The 23,035-nt window shown below is 37.1% G+C and overlaps 1 protein-coding gene across 1 annotated transcript in view; it reads left to right on the top strand.

Annotated features, from left to right (window-relative positions):
• PTPN13 (protein tyrosine phosphatase non-receptor type 13) overlaps positions 1-23,035 on the top strand; it is a 205,838-nt gene that overhangs the window by 160,949 nt on the left and 21,854 nt on the right. The window contains exons 32-41 of the mRNA XM_081109984.1: positions 612-786; positions 2,613-2,771; positions 3,886-4,057; positions 4,159-4,369; positions 8,223-8,293; positions 11,487-11,548; positions 14,224-14,359; positions 15,040-15,177; positions 15,275-15,363; positions 21,377-21,432. Of these exons, the coding sequence (XP_080966110.1) occupies positions 612-786; positions 2,613-2,771; positions 3,886-4,057; positions 4,159-4,369; positions 8,223-8,293; positions 11,487-11,548; positions 14,224-14,359; positions 15,040-15,177; positions 15,275-15,363; positions 21,377-21,432 (1,269 nt within the window). The remainder of the gene's footprint in view (positions 1-611; positions 787-2,612; positions 2,772-3,885; positions 4,058-4,158; positions 4,370-8,222; positions 8,294-11,486; positions 11,549-14,223; positions 14,360-15,039; positions 15,178-15,274; positions 15,364-21,376; positions 21,433-23,035) is intronic.

The following is a 23,035-nucleotide window of genomic DNA, read 5'->3' as shown; positions in this document are numbered from 1 at the left end:
GAAACCTATTTAGACAGTGATGGGGTAGGAGAGTAGTCAGTAAAAATATAAAGGGAGTGGTATGGAGGAAGGGGTAGAGAGTTTGCATAAGGTAGGATATACAAGAGGACAGAAGATGGGAAAAGGAGAAATCATTGAAAGCAGAGGCATATAAAGAGACATGTGTGCCTCCAATAGTTATTCATACATTTTACTGTTTGGTTATGTCTTTGTATATATATCCAGGTTCAACCATATTCATTCAAGTATTTTTTTTTCCTATTGTATCATCTAAAATAACCACAGAAATAAGACATTTATTTTCTTACTTCTCTTTCTTAGTAAATTTAAACACATTAGCTTCAGCCTTAAATTAACAACCAGGAATCAAAAGTATATTTATTTAATCTGTCTTACTGATTTGTGCATTTTATAAAGAGCTTCAAAATAGAACATTGGTAATGTTAGCATATAACAGATGTGAGATAAATTCATAGTCCAGACTCAGATAAAAAGTAGCTAGAATCTCAATCAAAAGCCGATATGAATATTAAAATTTTCTGTTTGCAGCACAAACTTACTATATTGACATTGAAATGTATTTGAAAAGTATTGTTTCTTTGTCTCTGTAGTAATCCTCCTTCCCCTCTACCACTGGATGTGACTCCTGGACCACCCCAAACAGAATCTATTTCCACGAATTTGACAGATAAATATCATACACGTCACACCTCTGAACCAACCAGACAAGATAGCTTGACATCTTTGAAGACTGATTTGGAAAACCACCTTGAAGACTTAGAGCTGGTGAGTTGTTTATGCTGTATTAAAATACCTTCATATTCATGTCCAGTAAATAGATAGCATAGTTAGTATGTCTCTCTGCTGAGAATTAGGGGGAAAAGCAAAAATAAATTTAGGTGCAAATCCTGTTTCTGCCGCTGACTTACTGCCATTTGGCAGATGCCTGTGGAAAAATTACTTAACTCTTCTGAGTCTTAGTAGTTTTGGCCTTAAAATATGGGGCTAGTAACCTCATGTGGTGAGGATTAAATGGAATAATATACATAGAGCATCTAATTCAGTATCTGCTATTTGCTAAATTCTAATGAATTATTTTTTAATCAAGACTGAATAAATTTTTTTCTCCGCCATACTTGTTTTTGTGTGAGCAAATGGATTCCTTTACATTGAACTAATAGCCCTAGAACTTCTAAGCCTACAAATTGAGTTTAGAAGCCAAATTTTCAATAATAATAATATCATTTACACTGATCTAAAGTTAGTCTTTTTCAAAACTGTTTTTATTATTCATGTGATAAATATTTGTCGTAGGAACATTAGAAAACAAAGAAAAAGACGATTAACACTATTATCCCACCACCCAAAAACCATACACATTTTGGAGTTAATCTTTCCAAATATTTTGTTTGCCTATAATTGTGTGTGTGTGTGTGTGTGTGTGTGTGTGTGAATAGTATCTATATCTTCAGTTTCATTCTCAGCAATAGAGTGAAACTAATCTTAGAATTATTTCCTAAGAAGTCTGTCATCACCCCTATAAGCTGTAAGCAACCTATGTGTCAGCTGAAATCTTAAAAAAAAAAATTTATGCAACTAAATATATGAAGTTTGATATGTAGTCACCCAAAGATTTCATATTAACAAAAAAACAAAAAACACTAAGCCCTGGCTGGTGTGGCTAAATGGTTAGAGTATCAGCCTGCACACCAAAGGGTCACAGGATTGACTCCTGGTCAAGGGTATATACCTGGGTTGCAGATTTGATCCCCAGCCCCAGTTGGGGTATGTGCCAGAAGCAACCAATCGATATGTCTCTTTCACATCAGTCTCTCTCTCTCTCTCTCTCTCTCTCTCTCTCTCTCTCTCTCTCTCTCTCTCTCTCCTCTGTCTCTCTCCTCCTCCCTCTCTCCTTTCCACTCTCTCTGAAAAAGCGATGGGGAAAATATCCTCGGGTGAGGGTTAACCGAAAAAATAAATAAAAAAACAAACCTTTTTTGTGGCTCTTGACATCTATTTTGCTTATCTAGAAATATATAAAGAATTTTCTGAACCTTCCCTTCAGAAAGTATTCTTTGATAATCAAGATATAGCCACTAATGTGTCCTTGTTTATCCTGAAAATACAAGAATTGAAGCATGAGTAAATTCTGTCTCAGATAGCCTCTAGACCAGTGGTTCTCAATCTTGGCTGCACATTAGAATCACCTGGAAATCTTTTTAAAATCCTGATTTCTGGGCCTCATCCTCCGGAATTCTGTTTCTTTGTTACTAATATCGTGGTCCCACCCCATAACAAAGAAACAGAATTTCCGGAGGATGAGGCCCAGAAATCAGGATTTTAAAAAGATTCCTAGGTGATTCTAATGTGCAGCCAAGGTTGAGAACCACTGCTCTAGACAAACATATAATGTTGTATTTAAACCCAACTTTCACATTGGAGGGTATTCTATCTAGAGTTGAATAGGCCTGGCTTCTTCATTTGGACAAGATAAGTAACCTTTTAGGGATTGGTTTCCTCACTCTGTTATTCAATAGAAATAATAGTCATCTTTCTGTTTGTGTGTCACGCAGAATAGACTTCCTAAAGGAATCACTGTTTTCTTCCCTTAGGAAGTAGAACTTGTCATTACCCTAATTAAATCGGAAAAAGGAAGCCTGGGCTTTACAGTAACCAAAGGCAATCAGAGTATTGGTTGTTATGTTCATGATGTCATTCAGGATCCAGCCAAAAGCGATGGAAGGCTAAAACCTGGGGACCGGCTCATAAAGGTAAGATACTACATGGAATGAATTTTTGCAAATGTAGCCAGAGAGCAAGCAAGAGGTGGAGAGAAAGAATAAGAAGGTTGAGTTAATGTAACATTCTATTTCTCTGTTTGGTTTGTTTTCCTTCTCTACCTCTTAAAAGTAAAGGCCTTTATACAGTTAACAGTTTGAAAAATGCTTAAAGTTCTCTTTTTAATTTGGAAGTCCCTCTCAACTCAGTTAAAGCATTAAACAAGTTATCTTGGGTTTCAAGGACAGAAAGTTTCTTAAATTACTATAAGGATAAGTTTCCTATACCAGCAAAAAAATGATGCATTTGTTAAGTATCTTACATTATATTTTACTTATAATTACTTGATCATTGTGTTTATTATATTTTCACAGTACAGGCTATTACCAATAAATTAGAGACTGTTCTTTTTTTTTTAATAGTTTATTGATTTTTATTTTTTTGAGAGAGAAAGAGAAAGAGAGGAATGGAGAGAGAGAGAGAGAGCGAGAAACATTGATGTGAGATTGCAACATCAGTCAGCAGCCTCCTGCATGCCCCCTACCCAGGGTCAAGCCCAAAACCCTAACATGTGTCCTTGGCCAGGAATCAAACCTGCAGCCTCCTGGAACACAGGAAATGTCCAACCAACTGAGCCACACCAATGAGGGCTAGGGACCAGTCTTTATTGTGAATCTCTTACTGGCTAATATATATTATATATAAAAAAGTTAGGGCAGCAATCTTCCACCTACTTCATCTGGTACACATAAACTAATTGCTAAAACTTGTGGCACACCAAAAAATATATTTTTTGAAAATCAGACAAAATATAGGTATCAAAAATTTTTTGATTCATTCACACCAGTCAGCTACTGTTGTGTTAGCTGTTGTCATTTTTATTTTTTTTATTTTTTTTTACAATCTAAGGGAAAAGAGGTCAGTGCCCCTGAATAGTCAGGTATTGCATGTTTTAAAAATTCTTGTGGCACACCAGTGTGCCGCAGTACACTGCTTGAAAATCACTGAGTTGGGCGGGGGGTGGGGGGTGGGGTTAATATATTTCCTTGGCAACTTCTCTGATCCAAAAATTATAATCTTACTTTTTCTTGTTTCTCATTTGTGTAGGTTAATGATACAGATGTTACAAACATTACTCACACAGATGCAGTGAATCTGCTACGGGCTGCACCCAAGACAGTCAGATTAGTTCTTGGGAGAGTTCTAGAATTACCCAGGATGCCAGTGCCGCCTCATTTGCTACCTGACATTACATTAACGTGCAACAAAGAAGAATTGGGTAATGCAAATTCAAGCTTTATGCAGTGTGATTTTTCTTGGCTGGATTAAAAATAAATACTCTTAAGGCTAAGGAAACAAATATTTTTTTATTCCCTGAAGGTTTTTCCTTATCTGGAGGTCACGACAGCCTTCATCAAGTGGTATATATTAGTGATATCAATCCGAGGTCAGCTGCAGCGATGGAGGGTAATCTCCAGCTATTAGACATCATCCACTATGTGAATGGAGTCAGCACACAAGGCATGACCTTGGAAGCAGCTGAGAGAGCATTAGACATGTCACTTCCTTCACTGGTGTTAAAAGCAACAAGGTACTTACTCTGCAGTTATTTGTGGGTTCTGTCTGTGTCTGCGTACACATTTCCAGCTCTTGGTTTTATTTATGTTTTCTTAAAGGTATATTCCTGAATTAGTAATGCACAGACTAAACTGGCAGAACTTGTTAAATAGACTTCCTGATCGACAAGAGATTCTCAGAGCACTTGCAGCAGATTCGTGTTTGGATATACGTTTGCAATTATTAATAGGGTGGTTACTACATTTGTCAGTTAGGATGTTTTCAGTTGCAACTAACAGAAAATATCACTCAACTTGGTTTAAACAAGAAAGGGAATTTCCTGCCATTTATGGTTAAAAAGATTATGTAGTAGTCAGGTAAAATTTGATTAGGCCTCTGGCTCCATTTCTTTGCTGTTTTTATTCTCTAATCTGTGCATGTTTCCTGCACAAAAGTTGCATGTCTGTGTCAGGCTCACGCCTCGCACCTGCATACTACACCATCCAGAGCAGTCTTCAAAAGCCTCACCAATCACCGTGGTAAAGCAAGGATCGTGTGCTGATTGTCTTAGATCTAAATTAAGGCCAGTCCCTGAATTGAAACAAAGGGACAGGAACATATTGATTGGCTTAGGCCAGTCTTGGCCCACCCCCATTGTCGGGACAGTCAAGCCTATACCTCATGTCTACAACCAGTTGAGGCGTGGAATCACCACACCCACTCTACCTCACAACAACAATTCCACCAAATAAGAAATGCTAATAGTAATTTTTGTTTCACTTAAAAATGAAATAAATTGAAAAATAAATGTATTTTTTCAAATTACTACAAATATAGTGGCTTAAAACAACAGAAGTTTATTGTCTTAACAGTTTTGGAGATCAGAAGTACAAAATGGGTCTCAGTGAGCTAAAAGCAAGGCAGAGCTGCATTCCTGCTCCAGAAGATAATCCATTTCCTTGCTGTTTCCACCTTCTAGAGCAGGGGTGGGCAACCTTTTTGTGAGTGCATGCCAAAACCAGCAAAATCTCTAACTCAAGATTCTTCTGCATGCCAACCCTAATTTTTTGAGAACATGTTACGCCTACTTGATATCTCTTAAGGTGCACGTATGTGAAGAACCTTGAAGAAATAATGAAATTCATTCGAGCAACAAAAACACAGTATATGATGATGAAAAATACGTTTATTTTTTAATGTATACATGTACACTGATAGTCTGACAGAAAACTTTATGACTCGGTTTGATATTATCAGTGGGACTTTTGCTGCTGCATCACTGATGACAGAGATTTTACATCAGGTTTATATTTCGTGACCTTCAGAGATATGCACGAGCTACTACTTTAATCCGTCAGGCTACTCCTAATATGAGACTTAACAAAATTCATCACTGAGAACAAAGATTCACAAGCGTATGTGGATGAAACCAAAACACTGGTCGGGTCTAGGAAGGCAGGGAGAGTTAAGGCAGAGGCATAGAAATTGCTCTTCCCCTCTCTCATCAATCCATGTCTATGGTCTTTAAGATAACTTGTTATGTAAAATTATTTATTTATCTAAGATGCACCTACACTGAATTTATCTGAAAAATAAAAAAGTCGATATTAAGAAGAAAATTGTAAATGGTCAGATTATAAGAGAGGGTTTCGCGTGCCAGCAAAAGTTACTGGCGTGCCATGTTTGGCACGCGTGCCAGGGGTTGCCCACCCCTGTTCTAGAGATTGCTGGTATGCCTTGGTTCATAGCTTTCTTCTATATTCAAAGCCAGCATTCTGCTCTATCATCACATCTCTTCTTTGATTATCTGCCTCACTCTTTCATCTATAAGGACCACTGCGATTACATTAAGCCCTGCCAGATAATCCAAAAGAATCTCCTCATCTCTAGAACCTTACCTTACTCACATCTAAAAACCTCTTTTGCCTTGTAAGGTTCCATACTCACAGGTTGAGGATTACAATGTACACACTGGGCGGGGGTGAGGGGGCATTATTCTGCCACACACAATGTACATGATCCAGGCCTTCTAGACTACAGGCTTCTATTATATAAAGGGAAACGTCCCATTTTTATCTTGATACATGATGAGTTTTACAGAGTGTGTCTCCCAAAATATAGGAACTATTAATTAAATCATTTGATAGTAAACTTATTTGTTCCTTCTAAACCTTTAAGTCAGAATATGTACTTTTTTCCTTGAATGTAATTCTTGACTATTTTCTCTCATATATTTTAAAAATTAGATTGGGCATGGAGTTATTTTCATAGATGTAGCTGAATGTTAATTGGCGGGGAAGGAAAGGGTTCAAACAACCTGGAAAATATTTTTGTGAAAATTAACATCTCTGTAAACCAGAGATTTAGCTGACTTTTTTTTTTTTTTTTATTGCCTCAAAATCAGTAGAGCACCCTTTACTCTAGCTCTGAAATTGCTTTCTTTTTTCTTTCTACTTCTATCTTTTCTGGAGTCACTAAAGATATGATAGTGGTAGTCCCAATTGCTTTCCCATTTGTTCTTCTAGCTCTCTCTCTCTCCACTGTTGATATATCTGCTGTCCTTATCCACAGGAGAGCAATAATGGAGGGGTTTTTATTTATGTTAATTATCTCTATGTCAAGAATGGTAAAGGGTCTGTGATTTTACCCTACTTGCAAGCTAATAAGTTAGCCAGTTATTGTTTCTTGCATGCTGGTAGGAGATATGAAACTTGTGCATCAGAGACAAAATACTTACTGAAAATGGCATTGGTGTCAATTCCACACGTCTCTGAGGCCCACAGAGATGAGATATGTGGACCTAGTGGATTCCTGCACTTGCAGTGGGTTGTATTCCAGTAGAGGAACACTTTAAGAAGAGCCCAGGAACCTGCCCCTTTATGGTGGCTGCTAGAAAGCCTGCTTTTTGTTTGGGAAAAGAAGTTATGTCATCCCTCAAGCTTGCTCACCACAAACATAGCCTTGAGAATTGTCCCAGATAAAAAGTGGTCTCGGCCTTGCATTTCTGGTCACCCAGGAGTAACATGCAGGAATGCACAGGGCCCGTGGCAAATTGCCTCTCTCAACATTGCATACCGTAGGCAGCCCCCCTTTTTTCTCGAGTATTAACAGTAGTAACACTGCATGCTAACCCTCTGTTTCCAAGATGCTGTCTTTGTTCCTGTTTTTCTTTTCTTTTTTAATATGTTTTTATTGATTTCAAAGAGGAAGGAAGAGGGAGAGATAGAAACATCAATGTTGAGAGAGATTCACTGATTGGCCGCCTCCTGGACGCCCCCTACTGGGGATCAAGCCTGCAACCTGGGCATGTGCCATTAACTGGAATCGAACCCAAACCCTTCAGTCCTCAGGCCAATGGTCTATCCACTGAGCCAAACTGGCTTGGGCTTTTTTATTGTTTTTCCTATTGGGTGATATTATTCTTCTCATGGTCCTTTGAATATATATTATATTGTCTAGATTTTCACTTTAAATAACTTAAAAGTAAAACACATATCAAGGGCTTTAGGGTCATAAAACAGTGATCTATGATTTTTAAGTTATCTTTGAACTATTACTTGAGTGACAGAGAACCAAGTTATTAGATCATGAAATTTTACCAGTGTTTGATATGAGAGGGGAAATAATGTGATATGTTGAACCGAAACCCAAAAAGAGATTATATAAAGAAGTGATTCTTAATCTTTTCTTTGGCCAAGAATATTTCCCTTCAGAAAATACATAGATGAAGACTGATGAAATTTTGTCTTTGGTTTTAGGGGTTGCCTAGACCCCTTAAAGCCCATCCAAAATAAAACTCTTTAGTCTAATTAAGAGATGGTTGAAAGGATATTTAAACAAACTTCTTGAGTAATTTGCAATTGTCTTTTCATTTTTTTATAACACAGAGATGGTCAGCCAGTGATCCCAAGTTCCAAGAAGTCTGCCATTTCAACTCCAAAGTCAGCCAAAGCCAATGGTAAGGATACACTCACTTTTAACACAAATAGTGATGGAGACGTAACTGTGTTTTTTCCAGAAGCAGGTACGGACACTATCACTAAAATGTTCTTATTGCCTTTGCAGGGTGTTTTGCAGGAGCTCTAGCTACCTTGCAAAGTTATAATGAGGCATTAATACAATAATGTATGTGAAATATCACGTTAATTGTTATATAATAGTTTATTCAGACATTACTTAATTTCTTATCTGTTCTGGGCACTGTTCTGGGCATTGTGAATATGGCAATGAGTAAGCAAAATATATGTCTTACATTTTAACATCATAATATAAATTTTAGAATTCGTAATTGTGGCAGCAGTTAACGTTGATTTGATGCTTGTTCTGCACTAAGTATTCTTCTAAGTTCTTTAGTCTCCGCAACAACAGCCCTGTCACATAGTGTTATTATTATCCTCCTTTTATAGAAGGGGAAACTGAGGCACAGAGAAGTGTGATAACTTGCCCAAACTCATAGAGTTAATGTCCAGTAGAGCTAGAATTTAAACCTAGGATGTCTGACTCTATGCTCTCACTTACATAATTGGGGTCAGCAAATGTAGCTATTAATGCTAGTATTAATGTAATAATAAGAATGTTAGGCACAGGGAAATGTTGTTGAAAATTAGTGTATATGAAGTATCACATAATCTCACTCATATGTGGAATCTAAGTAACAAAATAAACTGATAAACAGAATGGATCCAGAGACATGGAAGCATGGAACAGAGTGCGGAATCTCAGAGGGAAGATAGGGGAGGGTGGGTGGGTAGGAGGTAATCAACCAAGGACCTTGTATGCATACATGCATGGCTAATGGACAGACAATGGGGTGGTGAGGGTCTGGGGTGGGGGCAGACTTGAGGGGGGTAATGGGGGGGACATATGTAATACTTTCAACAATAAAGAATTATTTTTTTAAAAAAAGAAAAAAATTAATGTATATGAAATGTAAATTCAGTACTTCATACATAATTAAACTTTTAGGTTATCAGGTAGTAGCACCTAAGTACCAAAAGTAGGTAAGATTGCAGTCGTAGTTTATCTTCTGAAAGCTGGCAGATCTGTTCCTCTCCTCTGTTATCTTGAACGCCTTCCTTCTATCTACTCTCTAATAGTTCCAGTTCACATTAGGGTCAGACTATCAGAACAACCAGAGAGCATTTTTCTAGTGACCACTGGAAAGACTCCTGTTTGTAACTTTTTAAGCTAAAGAGAGAAAAATCACTGCTCCCTGTCCCCCTTGTAGAAACTGCCTAGTGATCTGTCTTTATTGGGTTCTCTTACTTGACTCCCATAGAACTAATTCCTTTATGAATTCTGATAAATCATATCATTCTGATAACTCTTGTAGTCATTGAGGGGAATGTAACATGGTACAACTATTTTGTAAAACAATTTGAAAGTTTCTTAAAAATTTAAACATACACCTATCATATGATGTAGCCATTCCATTCTTATTTGTTCACTCAAGAGAAAAAAATTTATCCATACACAAAAACTTGTACAAGAATGTTTTTAGCAGCTTGCTTTGTGATAGCCAAAATCAGAAAACATTCAAATGTCCAAATCCTAACAGCAGAACTAATTAGCAATAAAAATGGTCTGTTGGTACACACAGGAACATAATTAAAATAACCTCAAATAAGTCTGCTAAGTGAAAGAAGCCAGACTGGGGGTGGGGGGGAAGAAAGTTCAAACTGTATTATTCCATATATTCAAAATTATAGAAAAATGCAAATTGATCTACAGTGACAGAAAGCAGGTCAGTGGTTGCTTGGAGACAAAGGAGGAGGGGGCAGTTCAGGGAACAGGAGGGAGCAATTACACATAATAAACTATTGTGTTTTATACTATTCTAATATGATTATTTTGAACCAGTGCTTTATTATTAGTATGTTTTATTCATTATTTTTCCTAGAAGTTTAATAATGTACTGTATCTTCTGGAAGTAATATTAAAAGCCATTCTTGGACTCTGTAACATCATCCACAAAATTATAGAAATTTATCCCTAAAAACTTATCTCAACCTTCATGTTTCCAGGTGAAATTATTTTTAGGTCATTGTTAAATAGAAGTCCTTTAATACACTTACCTGTATTTCTTTTTTCTTTTTAACTTTTCCAAACGTTACCATGTCTTTCAAAATCTCTTAAAAATATAATTTAGTGAAGCAAATTTTTTAATATGACTTTAACTATGAGAAACATAATCTTATTTTAATATATGTTTGAACTCTTAACTCTACAACTAAGAGTTCAAAGTAACCTTTAGTTTAGCCATACCTAATTATATCCAAAACTTATTTTACTGGGTTAAACTGATAGTCTAAAAGACTTGCTATCTTCTCTTAATTAGTAAAGTGAATCTAGTTCAAGGCCTGTGATGTCTCTCCCATTTGGTTTGTGATAATTCATATTCAGTACCTCACCCTAGAACAGCCGTGGGCAAACTATGGCCCGCGGGCCGGATGCGGCCCGTTTGAAATGAATAAAACTAAAAAAAAAAAAAGACCATACCCTTTTATGTAATGATGTTTACTTTGAATTTATATTAGTTCACACAAACACTCCATCCATGCTTTTGTTCCGGCCCTCCGGTCCAGTTTAAGAACCCATTGTGGCCCTCGAGTCAAAAAGTTTGCCCACCCCTGCCCTAGAACCATTCAGCTTGACTATATAAATAAATAAATATATATATATATATATATATATATATATATATATATATATAATTGAGTTAGTTCAGAGAGGAAGGGAGAGGGAGAGAAAGAGAGAAACATCAGTGATGAAAGAGAATCATTGATCGGCTGCCTCCTGCACACCCCACACTGGGAATCAAGCCCACAACCCATGCATATGTGCTGACCGGGAATTGAATCGTGACCTGGTTCATGGGTTGACACTCAACCACTGAGCCACACCGACCAGGCTGAATGGAACTTTTATGCAAACTATTTTCTTTTAAGCTACTGGCTTTTTCCTTGGGGTAAATCCTTCTCAAACATTTGATTCCATCTAGTTGGTTTTAAATCATTTTATGACATGACCTCTTTTCATGTACTAATAAAAATAAGATCATGTTCAGACACGTGGGTTTTCTTTCATCATTTTGGTGTCCCTGTTGTGGTCCTGCCTGGCTCATCCCTTACTCTCCATGTTGTCCCTTTGAGGTCATCACACGGTGGAGCCTTGCAGCAAGCCTGCCCTCACTCCTGAGGACTCAATCTCCAAGGTAAGTAAGAGGCCACCTTCTTCGTGCCCTACTTCCTTATCTAAATAGCCAGCTTGTTTGTATCTTGAACCAAACTGATTTCACATTTAAATATTTGCCTTTTTCTGAAACATATATTGATAATAGGAATATATTTCAGTGAACTAATAGGCCTTGCTAAGTAAAGCTCACATAGTCAAACCCCCACACAAGTAACCCTACTATGTTTGGCACACACTCAGCTTCTAAATAAGATAATTACTTAAGTAGATAGCTTTCGTGCCGGGCTGTTTCATGAATGTGCACAGTTCCTTTAGTTGTCTTAGGTACCCGGAAGAGAAGAATTAAGAGTGAAATTGGTCCTCTGGGTTAATGTTGACCAGCAGTGACTTTCATGTGGCAATTCTCTGTTGCTACTAAGGGAAAACCATTAATGGCAAAAGCACGTGGCTACTTGCTTCTTAAAAGACATAGAAAATGCTTTACCAATACAAAATGAAAGAGCCTAAATCATTTAAGATTAGCACAGAGAAACCTGGTGGTTTTTTAACAAAAATATTTTATCATATAACTGAATTCTACTTCAGCCTCTCAGAGGCTACATATATGCCTATTTGTTTGGCTATCATTTTGCTTAATGATTCTCTTTTGGCATGTAATGTACATTCTAAAATAACCACAGCTGGCCGTGGCCCATGTGCTCAGTTGGTTGGAGTGTTGTCCCATGCATTGAAAGATTGTGGGTTCAATTCCTGGTTAGGGCAAATACCCAAGTTTCAGGTTTGATCCCCATTCTGAGTGCATATGGGAGGCAACCAATCAATATTTCTCTGACACATCAATGTTTCTCTCTCTCTCCCCCCCCCCTCCCCCCTTTCCTCTCTCTAAAATCAATAGAAAACATATCCTCAGGTGAGGATTAAAAAAATAAAATAATCACAGCTGGATCTTCATTTTGTGAGATTGTTTAATCCCACACACATTCTATACAATGTATTTCTGAACCTCACTGTTTGAATGTCTTTCCATGTACAATCCAGAGCTTGGGGCATTGCTCTCCTCATAATCTGAAAATCTTATCATCTCCACCAAATTTCTGGACATGAACTAGATTGAGTGGAGGAGGAGAAAATTAATTTAGTAGCCAGAAGCCCAAAATTCTGTGCCTTTCATCTCACTATTTCATCTCAAACTTGCAACATGGTTCAGGAAGGCCTGAAAAGATACTGTGCAGAAGAATTATTAGGCAGAAAGATTGGAACACATAAAACATTTCTGGTATTTGTATGTTTGTGGATTGGATACAGCAACATTCAGTTCTTTGTTTAGCCACAATAACTTCAATTTCATGTAGCTGAAACAACTGAATTTTAACATGTTCTGAGTGTTAGTCATGTTGTATAGTGCTTATTTTCCTTTTAAATATCAGCATGTTGTTGAAAGGGAGAAGGGTAGAATATCTGTTTATATTAACATAAAACCCTAGAAACTACAAGTTTTGTTTTCATAGCTGCAAACACTTTTTGTTGTACTTAAAATCTTCGAGAAAGTTGCTCAAAGAATATTCTGTCATTGAATACAAATGTCTGTACTATGAATTTCTCATAAAGATTGGAGTTTCGCAATTCTGTGAAACTGTTTGGCATCATGTGACTACTATTTATGAAGAAATAACTATATTGCATCTATCATCTCTACTTTTTTCTTAATAAAAAGAGTAAGACCTTCAGAACAAACACCTTTATTTGCATAAAATTATTTAATTTAATCTAATTATTCAATTTTGCCAAATCATTTTTTCTTTTTCTTTTTTAATATATTTTTATTGATTTTAGAGAGGAAGGGAGAGGGAAAGATAGACATCAATGCTGAGAGACAATCATTGATTGCTGCCTTCTGCACGCCCCTTACTGGGGATCGAGCCTGCAACCAGGCAAGTGCCCTGACCAGGAATCAAACCAGGACCCTTCAGTCCGGAGGCTGACGCTCTCCGCTGAGCCAAACCAGCGAAGGCACCAAATCATTTTTTCGATAGGCTTTCTGAAACCATGAAATGTTTCACAAATTACATTGAAATAGAAAGTTATATCTTATAAATAATTACTTTATAGTTATGAGCCATTGTTATTTTTCTTAAATTGAGATGAGATTTAGACTAGATTTGAAAATCTTTATGCCTAACAATTGATCAGATCACTAAACTGAAATTTATGTCAGTGTAACAGTTTCACAAATACTTAAAGGGTTGATTTTCCGCCCTTCCCCTCAACTTCTAAGTTTAGTAACCATATTGAACTTTTCTAAAAATTTCTATGAAAGATAAGTCCTATAAAATATGGCTCAAAAAAGAGATTTCTGCAGTCAAATAAGTTTAGGAAGTACTGCATAATAAATTTCTCTTTTGGCAACCCAGAATTTATATTAGTAAGCATTGTGAGAATTCTTCGAGTAAAAATATTGATTTAATGTTTAATCTAGGATTTCCAGACACATTTGATGATGGAAAGTTCCATTTCCATTGCACATTTTATAGCACTAGTACTTCCTAAAAATACATCTAAGGTGGGGAGATATAAAATGGATTTTGTACTAAGAAATGGGGGAGAAGGACATTGAGGAGCAATGTACAGTTCCTCCCTAACCATGGAAGTTAATAAAATCATAAACTAATGATTTGCTTTGGTTTTATGCTTTAGATTAATGGGGAAGAAGTTTCGCACCCTGAAGGAAAATGCTCTGCTTTTCAGATGAAGGGATCAGAAAATTTGATTCTGTCCAAAGGTAGTTTTCCAAATCAGTCATCCAGTTTCTCTAAATGCTCTAATAATTCAGGTAATAAAGAAATATTAGGTATCCTCTCTTATTTGCCTTACATGTCCCTATAGTTTGTTTTTTTTTTTTATAGTTGGTTTTAAAAGGACCATTTGTTGTTCAAAGAAATAAAAGAACAATATAATAGTAATTGTTGTTAACTGCATTACTGTACCAATGTCCAGGATTCATTCTCATTTCTCAGATTAAAACTATTTTTAAATGATTGAAAAGATAGCTGTTTTGTTTGATAGTGTTTCTCACATTCTTTGAAGAAACAATTTACAGGCTACTTAATAATTTAGAAATTTTTTTCTTGGAGATGTTTGGGCTGCTCTATCATATCCTTAATCTTTGTAACATAATTTCTTGAGTTTCTTTCATGAATTAATAATTTTGGATTAATTTACAAAATAAGCATTAAATTATTAATGTCTCATAAAAAGGTGTATCACAGACACTAATATTATTTTATTCTTTGTTGGGTGCATTTGTGTGGTCTTTTGTCAGAGCAGCCAGAGTAGTTCTAGAACTAAAAGTGATTAGCCCCCTATTAGTGTCAACTACTTATCTGTTCATGGCTACTTTTCAAAGTGGATGCTTAAAATTGGAAAGACCTGCCTTAATCTATTTGAAACATTGTCTTTTTCTTATATCAATATTTTAAAAGTAAAACCCCATGTAAATTGCTGTTTTTCAAGAATCTGATGTACAGGAAGATGATATTTATGACGACCCTCAAGAAGCTGAAGTTATCCAGTCTCTGCTGGATGTTGTGGATGAGGAAGCCCAGAATCTTTTAAACCAAACTAATGCGGCAGCAGGTGCCTGTGTTCCAGGTAGATGGGCCCGAAGGAATCAGTTGGTACACTAAGGAGTGCAAGAAGGTCTCTGGGAGTGTTGTAACTCCTTTTGGTTTCTTTATTTCTCTTGCAGGTGCATTGAAAACGAATGGAAAGTTATCTGAAGAGAGAGCAGAAGATACAGACTGTGATGGATCACCTTTACCTGAAGATTTTACAGAGGTAAGGGTACTACCTAGAGAAACACTGTAGGATATTCCATCTTGTTAGAATTCTATATCTCCTTACTTTAAAACTTGCTGTCTCTGCTGATGCCTTACTTCTCTCTATCTCCCAATTTCCCTTTTAGACATGAGATAAAGATAATATCCTGTTGGCTGCTTAGTAATCTCATTAAGCATGAGAACTAATGTCATTTACTCATTTTGGAGAGAGAATTTACCTATAAATCTCTTAATTTCCTTTGGTGAAATTTTCTTTTAAAAAAAAAAAAGGTGCCACACACACACACACAAATGATAATTTTTTATGTTATTATTTTTACACCAGTCAGGGCACATACAAGAATCAACCAATGGCCCTAGTCAGTTTGGCACAGTGGATAGAACGTCAGCCTGCAGACTGAAGGGTCCCAGGTTTGATTCTGATCAAGGGTACAGGCCCGGGTTGCGGGCTCGATCCCCAGTCAGGGTTGTGCAGGAGGCAACCAATCAATGATTCTCTCTCATCATTGATGTTTCTGTCTCTCTCACTCACTCTCCCTTCCTCTCTGAAATCAATAAAAATAAAAAAATAAAAGAATCAACCTACGAGTGCAAAATAAATGGAATAACAAGTGTCTCTCTCTCTCTCTCTCTCTCTCTCTCTCTCTCTCTCTCTCTCTCTCTCTCTCTTTCTCTAAAAAAACAAAACAAAATGTTGAGAAATCCAAGATCTCATCCAGTTAATACCTCACCTAGGTAAAAAACTTGGCTTTTATCTTTGAATGCTCCCTTCTTCCCCTCGTGGATTCTTGGTTTTTTAATTAGCACAGAAACATCTAATTCTTCCAATTATTCCATGGCTTTTGCTATGATTACTTTTAGATTTCAATTGAGACTTGTTTAAAAAGATTTAGACACCTGACTGGTTCATAACATATTGAAATAATTGGATCCAAACTGGTAAAAATAAGCTGTATAAGAATTAGTGCTCAGTATCTATCTATAATAATAAAAGCACAATATGCTACTTAGACCAGACAGCAGAACGACCTTCCAGACAACCTTCTGGACGAAGCCAGGACTGTGAGGGCCGAGGCAGCCACCACAGCTGTGAGGGCCAAGCCCCTTGCATGAATATCATGCATCGGGCCTCTAGTATATTATAAAATGTTGTTGAATTTTAAAAAAAAGAAGTTGACATCATCTGAGATTATTTGCCTATTTTACTGAAACATTACATTTAGGGTGAAAATGGAGGTTAATTTTATTTTACACTTAAGCATCATCCTATCCCAGTAAAAGGATCACTTCATAGGTGATTTGTTTCCTCAAATCAAAAAAAGAGAGGAAGAGAGAAAGAGAAGTGATTTTGTTAAATATAAATTATAACATATAGTTCTAAATTTGGTTTTCACTTGATAATTATTATCTTCTTTCCACTAATAAAAGAGTAATTAATAACTGCACACCCCTGACTGGGGATCGAGCCTACAATCCGGGCATGTATCCTTGATCAGAATCAAACCTGGGACCCTTCAGTCCACAGGCTGACGTTCTATACTAATAAAAGGGTAATATGCTAATTAGACTGGATAGACTGGATGTCTTCTGGACATCCATCCTGACAAAGCCAGGAGCGTGGTTGGCCTGCAAACCACCTGCAAACTGCCCGCGACCCCTTGCCCAGGCCGGCCCCGCTCCCCAGCGGGGACCCCCACCCTGATCAGGGGCGGGGCCGGCCTGCAAACCCCACGGCCCCTTGCCCCAGCCAACCCCACCCCCCGGGGCGGCCCCCACCCCAATCCAGGGCCCCCTTCAGGGCAGGCCAGTCGGCCCCCACCCATGCACCAGGCCTCTATCCTATATAATAAAAGGGTAATATTCAAATTGACCCTAACATTAGAACAACCACTGGACCAGTCCCTATGATGTGCACTGACCATATCTTGGTTCCTTTCCTCAGCTGGCAGGCTCCGATCACCTGATAGCCACCCGCAGCATGGGTGAAGCCGGCGAGCAGGTGGGAACAGCTGACCTCTCGGTCCCTTCCCCCAGCTGTCAGGCACCCATCACCTGATGGTGAACAAGGAACTGGGGATGGGTGGCAGGTCTGGCTGCGAGCAGCTGGGGAAGATGACCCTGATCATAGGCCAGGTCTAGGGACCATACCCACGCATGAATTTCATGCGCCGGGCCTCTAGTTAGTATATAAAACCTGTCTCATAATTTCTAATGTTTTTCCAGTATTCTACTGCATAGATATACCTTAATGAATTTTATATTCTATATTTATTATAAACAACAGCAACAAAGATTCATATGTATATATATATTAATTATTGATTTCAACGAGGAAGGGAGAGGGAGAGAGAAACATCAATGATGAGAATCATCGATCAGCTGCCTCCTGGATGTCCCCCCACTAGGGATTGTGCCCACAATCTGGGCATGTGCCCCTGACCAGAATCAAACTTGGGACACTTCAGTCCACAGGCCGACGCTCTATCCAGTGAGCCAAACCAGCTAGGGCCCTATTTTTTAAATATTTTTTATTAATTTCAGAGAGAAAGGAAGAGAGAGAAATAGAAACATCAGTAATGAGAGAGAATCATTGATTGGCAGCCTCCTGCACAACCCCAACTGGGGATTGAGCCCACAATGTGGGCATGTGCCCTTGACCGGAATCTAACTCGGGACCCTTCAGTCCGCAGGCCAACGCTCTATCCACTGAGCCAAACCGGCTAAGGCCCTATTTCTTTATATTATACTATAAACTCAGAATTCACAAGATAAAATTAAATTTCAAAATTTAGATTACTAATATGCTATGACTATTTCACCACAGACCCTACCATTTCCTATTTTCCAACCCTGCTTACCACTACCACTCCCAACCCCAGCATTTCAAAGGTTTTTATTATTTGTCTAGTTTCTGCAGATTTCAGTTTGAAGTCTGTCCTTTTCTGCTTGGGCTATATACCAAAATACCATAAACTGGGTGTCTTTTAAAAAACAAATTTATTTTCTCACAGTTCTGGAGGCTAGAAATACAAGGTCAAGGTGTCCGCAAGTTGGCTTCTTGTGAGACCTCTCTCCTTGGTTTGTAGACGGCCATTGTCACACTGTGACCTCACACATTGCCATTCCTCTGCGTTGGTTCACTCCTGGTGTCTCTTTCTCTTCTTATAAGAAACCAGCCCCTTTGGATTAGAGAACCATCCCTATGACCTCACTTAGCTTTAATTACCTTCACAAAGGCACAGTCTTCAAACATAGTCACATTGGGGGTTAGATCTTTGGCCTGTGTATTTTGGGGGCACACAATTCAGTCCATAACACAGTCTTTGCTTTAACCAATTATGAAATATAATTAAAGAAAAGTTCATTTACAATAGTTCAAAACAATAGTTCTAGATATAAATTCAATGAAAAATCTATATCAGGGGTCCTCAAACTTTTTAAACAGGGGGCCAGTTCACTGTCCCTCAGACCATTGGAGAGCCAGACTATAGTTTAAAAAAAAAAACTATGAACAAATTCCTATGCACACTGCACATATCTTATTTTGAAGTAAAAAAACAAAACGGGAACAAATACAATATTTGTATTTGCATGTGGCCCGCGGACCGTAGTTTGAGGACCCCTGATCTATATGATCTGTATTAGGAAAATTTTAAAACTTCACAAAGCATAAAAGTAGTCTTAAAGCAAAATAGTCCTTGTTCTTTGATAGAAAAACCCAAAAGTTAAGTTCTTCCTAGATTCACCCATAAATTAAATACGGTCCCATGAAATATTTGTCTTCTTTTTATGTTAGAGTCAGGGGTGGCTTGTTAAAAATTATTCTAAAATTCACATGGAAGAATTGGGATGTAAAACTACCCAGGACAAACCTAAAATTAACTTTTGTAGAGGTAGAATATTCCTACCAGTTATTTGGAAATATTATATAAATTGTCCTACCACCAAAGTACAGAGAGTTCCCACAAATTTGTGCCTTGAGATTTCAAGATATTTTGGGTCAGTCCATCCTTAAAAATAATAAATTAGGACTTTCCACCCACCCCTGCCTTCTCTCTGAGATTCGACAGTCTGTCCCATGGTTCTATGTCTTCTGTTCTATTTTGTTCATCAGTTTATTTTGTTCATTTGATTCCACATATAAATGCGATCATGTGATACTTCTCTTTCTCACTGGCTTATTTTGCTTAGTATAATACTCTCCAAGTCCCTTCATGCTCTTCAAAGGGTAAGAGAACCTTCTTTTTTACTGCTGCATAGTATTCCATGTAAATGTACCACAGCTATTTTTATCCACTCATCTACTGATGGGCCGTTTGCAGATCTTAGCTATTATAAATATTCCATTGTGATCTGAGAAGATGCTTGATATGATTTCAATCTTCTTGAACTTGTAGAATTGTTATATTTTCTTGATGTAGTGTTCCCTTTGTCATTATAAAGTGTCCATCTTTGTCTCTTATTATCATTATTATCTTGAAATCTATTTTGTCAGATATAATTATGGCTACACCTGCTTTTCTCTGGATGTTATTTGCTTGGATAATCATTTTCCACCCTTTTACTTTGAATCTACCTTTGTCTGTGCAGCTTAGATGAATCTCTTATAGTCAGCATATGGTTGGGTTTTGTTTTTTGATCCACTCGCTACTCTGTGCCTCCTTATTGGTGAATTCAGACCATTTACATTTAGGGTAATTATTGATGTATGAGGATTTCCATAGCTATGCTATCTTTTGTTTTCTGGTAGCTCTGTGCCTCCATTGGTTCTTTTCCTTTATGTTTCTGTCTGTTGTCATTGTTTGGTGGTATGCCATACATCTTTCCTCTGACTCTTGTTTTTTGTAGCTATGTGTCCTGATGTGGTTACCATTAGGTTAAAAAAAAAGAAGAAGTTCCATATATACCATAGTTTTTTCCTTTTGAGTGCATCTGATCTTCATCTTCCTTTGCCAGTTCATACATTCCACACCCCCAACCTGCCCCTTTTATGTTTTTGTTGTCACAAATTATCCCTTTTAATGCTATAAGTTTTTTGGTGATCTTACTTGTATTGCTGTGACCTTATGTTCTTTGTTTCAGGTAGAATAACTCCCTTGAGTATTTTCTGCAATGGAGGTTTTCTGGTGATAAAGTCCCTCAGCTTCTGTATGTCTGGGAACATCTTTATTTCTCCTTCATATTTAAAGGATAATTTTGCTGGATATATTATTCTTGGCTAGTACTTTATCTTGCAGACATTTGAATATTTGGTTCCACTCTCTTCTGGCTTGTAGAGTTTCTGATGAGAATTCGGATGAAATTCTGATGTGCACTGAGTTGCCTGTTGGTATTTTTTTGCATCTCGTTGTATTTTCAGAACTGCAATCTTGAAATCTCTGTCATTTATATCACATATTTCCATGTGTTCCAGCTTGCTTTCTGGAGTTTTTTCATTTTCTTTTTGGTCATCCTCATTGCTATGGTTCTCCATGGTATTTGCTGTCCTCCTTTGCTTACTCCCTTGCCACTCTCTTTGCTGGGCTGCCCACCCACCCCACAGCTCTCTGTTCCTCCCAGCTGAAGGAAGCATCTGCTACTGCCAGCTTTCTCCCCTCTCCCAACCGGCCAAGCCACAAGCTCAAGCTCCTAGTTGCAGGGCTACAGCTGTGGGCCATCTGCACTTTCCTCCCTTCTCGTTTCTCCATTTTTTCTTGGTTGCCCACCTTTAGATGTTTTAGTGCGCCGGTCTCTCAGGCATGGGCCTGTGTTGAGCAGGGATTTCTTTATTGAATTATCGTTGGTTAACTTGTTGAAATTTCAGGGGGAGAAGAAGAAATACACTCTTACTCACACCACCATTCCTCTGATGTCACTCCATAAATTATGTTTTTATAAGTGACTTTGTAATGTGAAGGTGAGCAATAACAGTACATATAGGAAATAATTCACAGGAAAAATGTGAACATTATGAGAGTGTTTAATTTATTTATTTTTTTACATTGGGCTAATGTGATTTTTCTTTATTGTAGTCTACCAAAATGAATGGCTGTGAAGAATATTGTGAAGAGAAAGAAAAAAGTGAAAGGTAAGAAAGTAATTTTAAGTATTTATAACAATTCCATACTTATTTTAGAAGTGCTCTGAAGATTTCCTTTTATTTATTTTTAAATTAAAATTTTCTTTTCCAGAAAAATAAGAATTGTTATTTAAATTATGGAACTATGGCTGAATATTAAGACTGTTTTAAAAATATTATTATAAGCCCTGACCAGGTGGCTCAATTGGTTGGATTATCGTCCCATACACCAAAAGGTTGCAGGTTTGATTCTGAGTCAGGGCACGTAACTAGGTTGCGGGTTCGATCCCTAGTTGGGGCACATATGGGAGGCAACAAATCAGTGTTTTTCTCTGTCCATTCCTCTCTCTCTAAAAAAAGCAACAATAAAAACATCCTTGGGTGAAAATTAAAAAATAAATAATTTTTTAAAAATAGTTTTAACAAGAGGTTCTAGTGACATGTGACAATATGTTTGTTATAACATTGCTCCAAAAGAGCATTCTCTTGAGCATACTGGGACAAGGGTCTAAAAGGAATGTGCCAACAATGATGACATTTGATTATCTTCTGGTGTGATTATAGGTAACTTCACTTTCTGTTTCTGTTTTTCTATACTTTATAAATTATTTATTTTAATAAGAAAACAAAACCAAAGAAGGAACATTTTTAAATTCCACTATTTTTTTTTCTTTTTGAAAACAATTTCTAATATAAAATAAGATTTTTTGTAACATTAAATGATAGATCAAGAAAAGTTGTATATATTGTTAGCCAACATAGTGGTTGTACATAAATTTTGCTTCATACCAGGCAATAACCAAACAGCCACAGGGAGCTACATATTTGCATTTTCCTAGAAAAGCAAATTGATAGTGAATATTTCACTATGTCAAGTTAGACAAGGGGGTGTGTATTAATGTAGAAATGCATACAATTTTATACTTATAAGATTAGCAAATATCTGGGGCAGCTGCCAATAACTGTCAGGGCAAGGGGAGGAAGGAGTAGGGGTCAATTAATGTACTTTAGGTAGTAATTGGAAACACTATTAACATAAAAGTTTTATTTGCATGTTATTAATTCTTAGATACACTTTTATTTTAACATCTCTGAAATCGTAATAGGTCCTACAGTTAAAATACACAATATTATTTCTTTCTTAATGCATACAAATGGTCAATGTCATAAATTCAAAGAACTGAAACATACTCTTCGACCTAGCAATTTTATTTCTATGAATTGGTCCCACTACCAATTTGTGTGGAAAGACATTTCTATAACAATATCCTTTGCAATATTGTTTATAGTAGTAAAATAAAACCATAATAGACACCAAATAAATTGGCACATACTCCACAATGAAATGCTAAGGAGCTGTTCAAAAGAATCAGAAAGAAGAGAATAGAATGCCTAATGGACGGATCTCCAGAATACATCCTTGAAGACAAAATGTACTTCTAGAAGATGAAAGCAACCTCATGAACATAGCACTTGCAAATTTAATGTTAATGTGACCATTGATTGAAGCAGAGGAAAGCATTCACCCTAAGCAGCATACTTCCTGGTCATTGACATTTTGGGGTGCACTAGACAAATGTACTTTGTTCAGGCTTTTACATTATCCTTTTTC

Source organism: Myotis nattereri (assembly GCF_964212035.1).
Source record: "Myotis nattereri genome assembly, chromosome: 1".
Lineage (NCBI taxonomy): Eukaryota > Metazoa > Chordata > Mammalia > Chiroptera > Vespertilionidae > Myotis > Myotis nattereri.
This window is presented reverse-complemented; position numbering and strand designations above follow the sequence as displayed.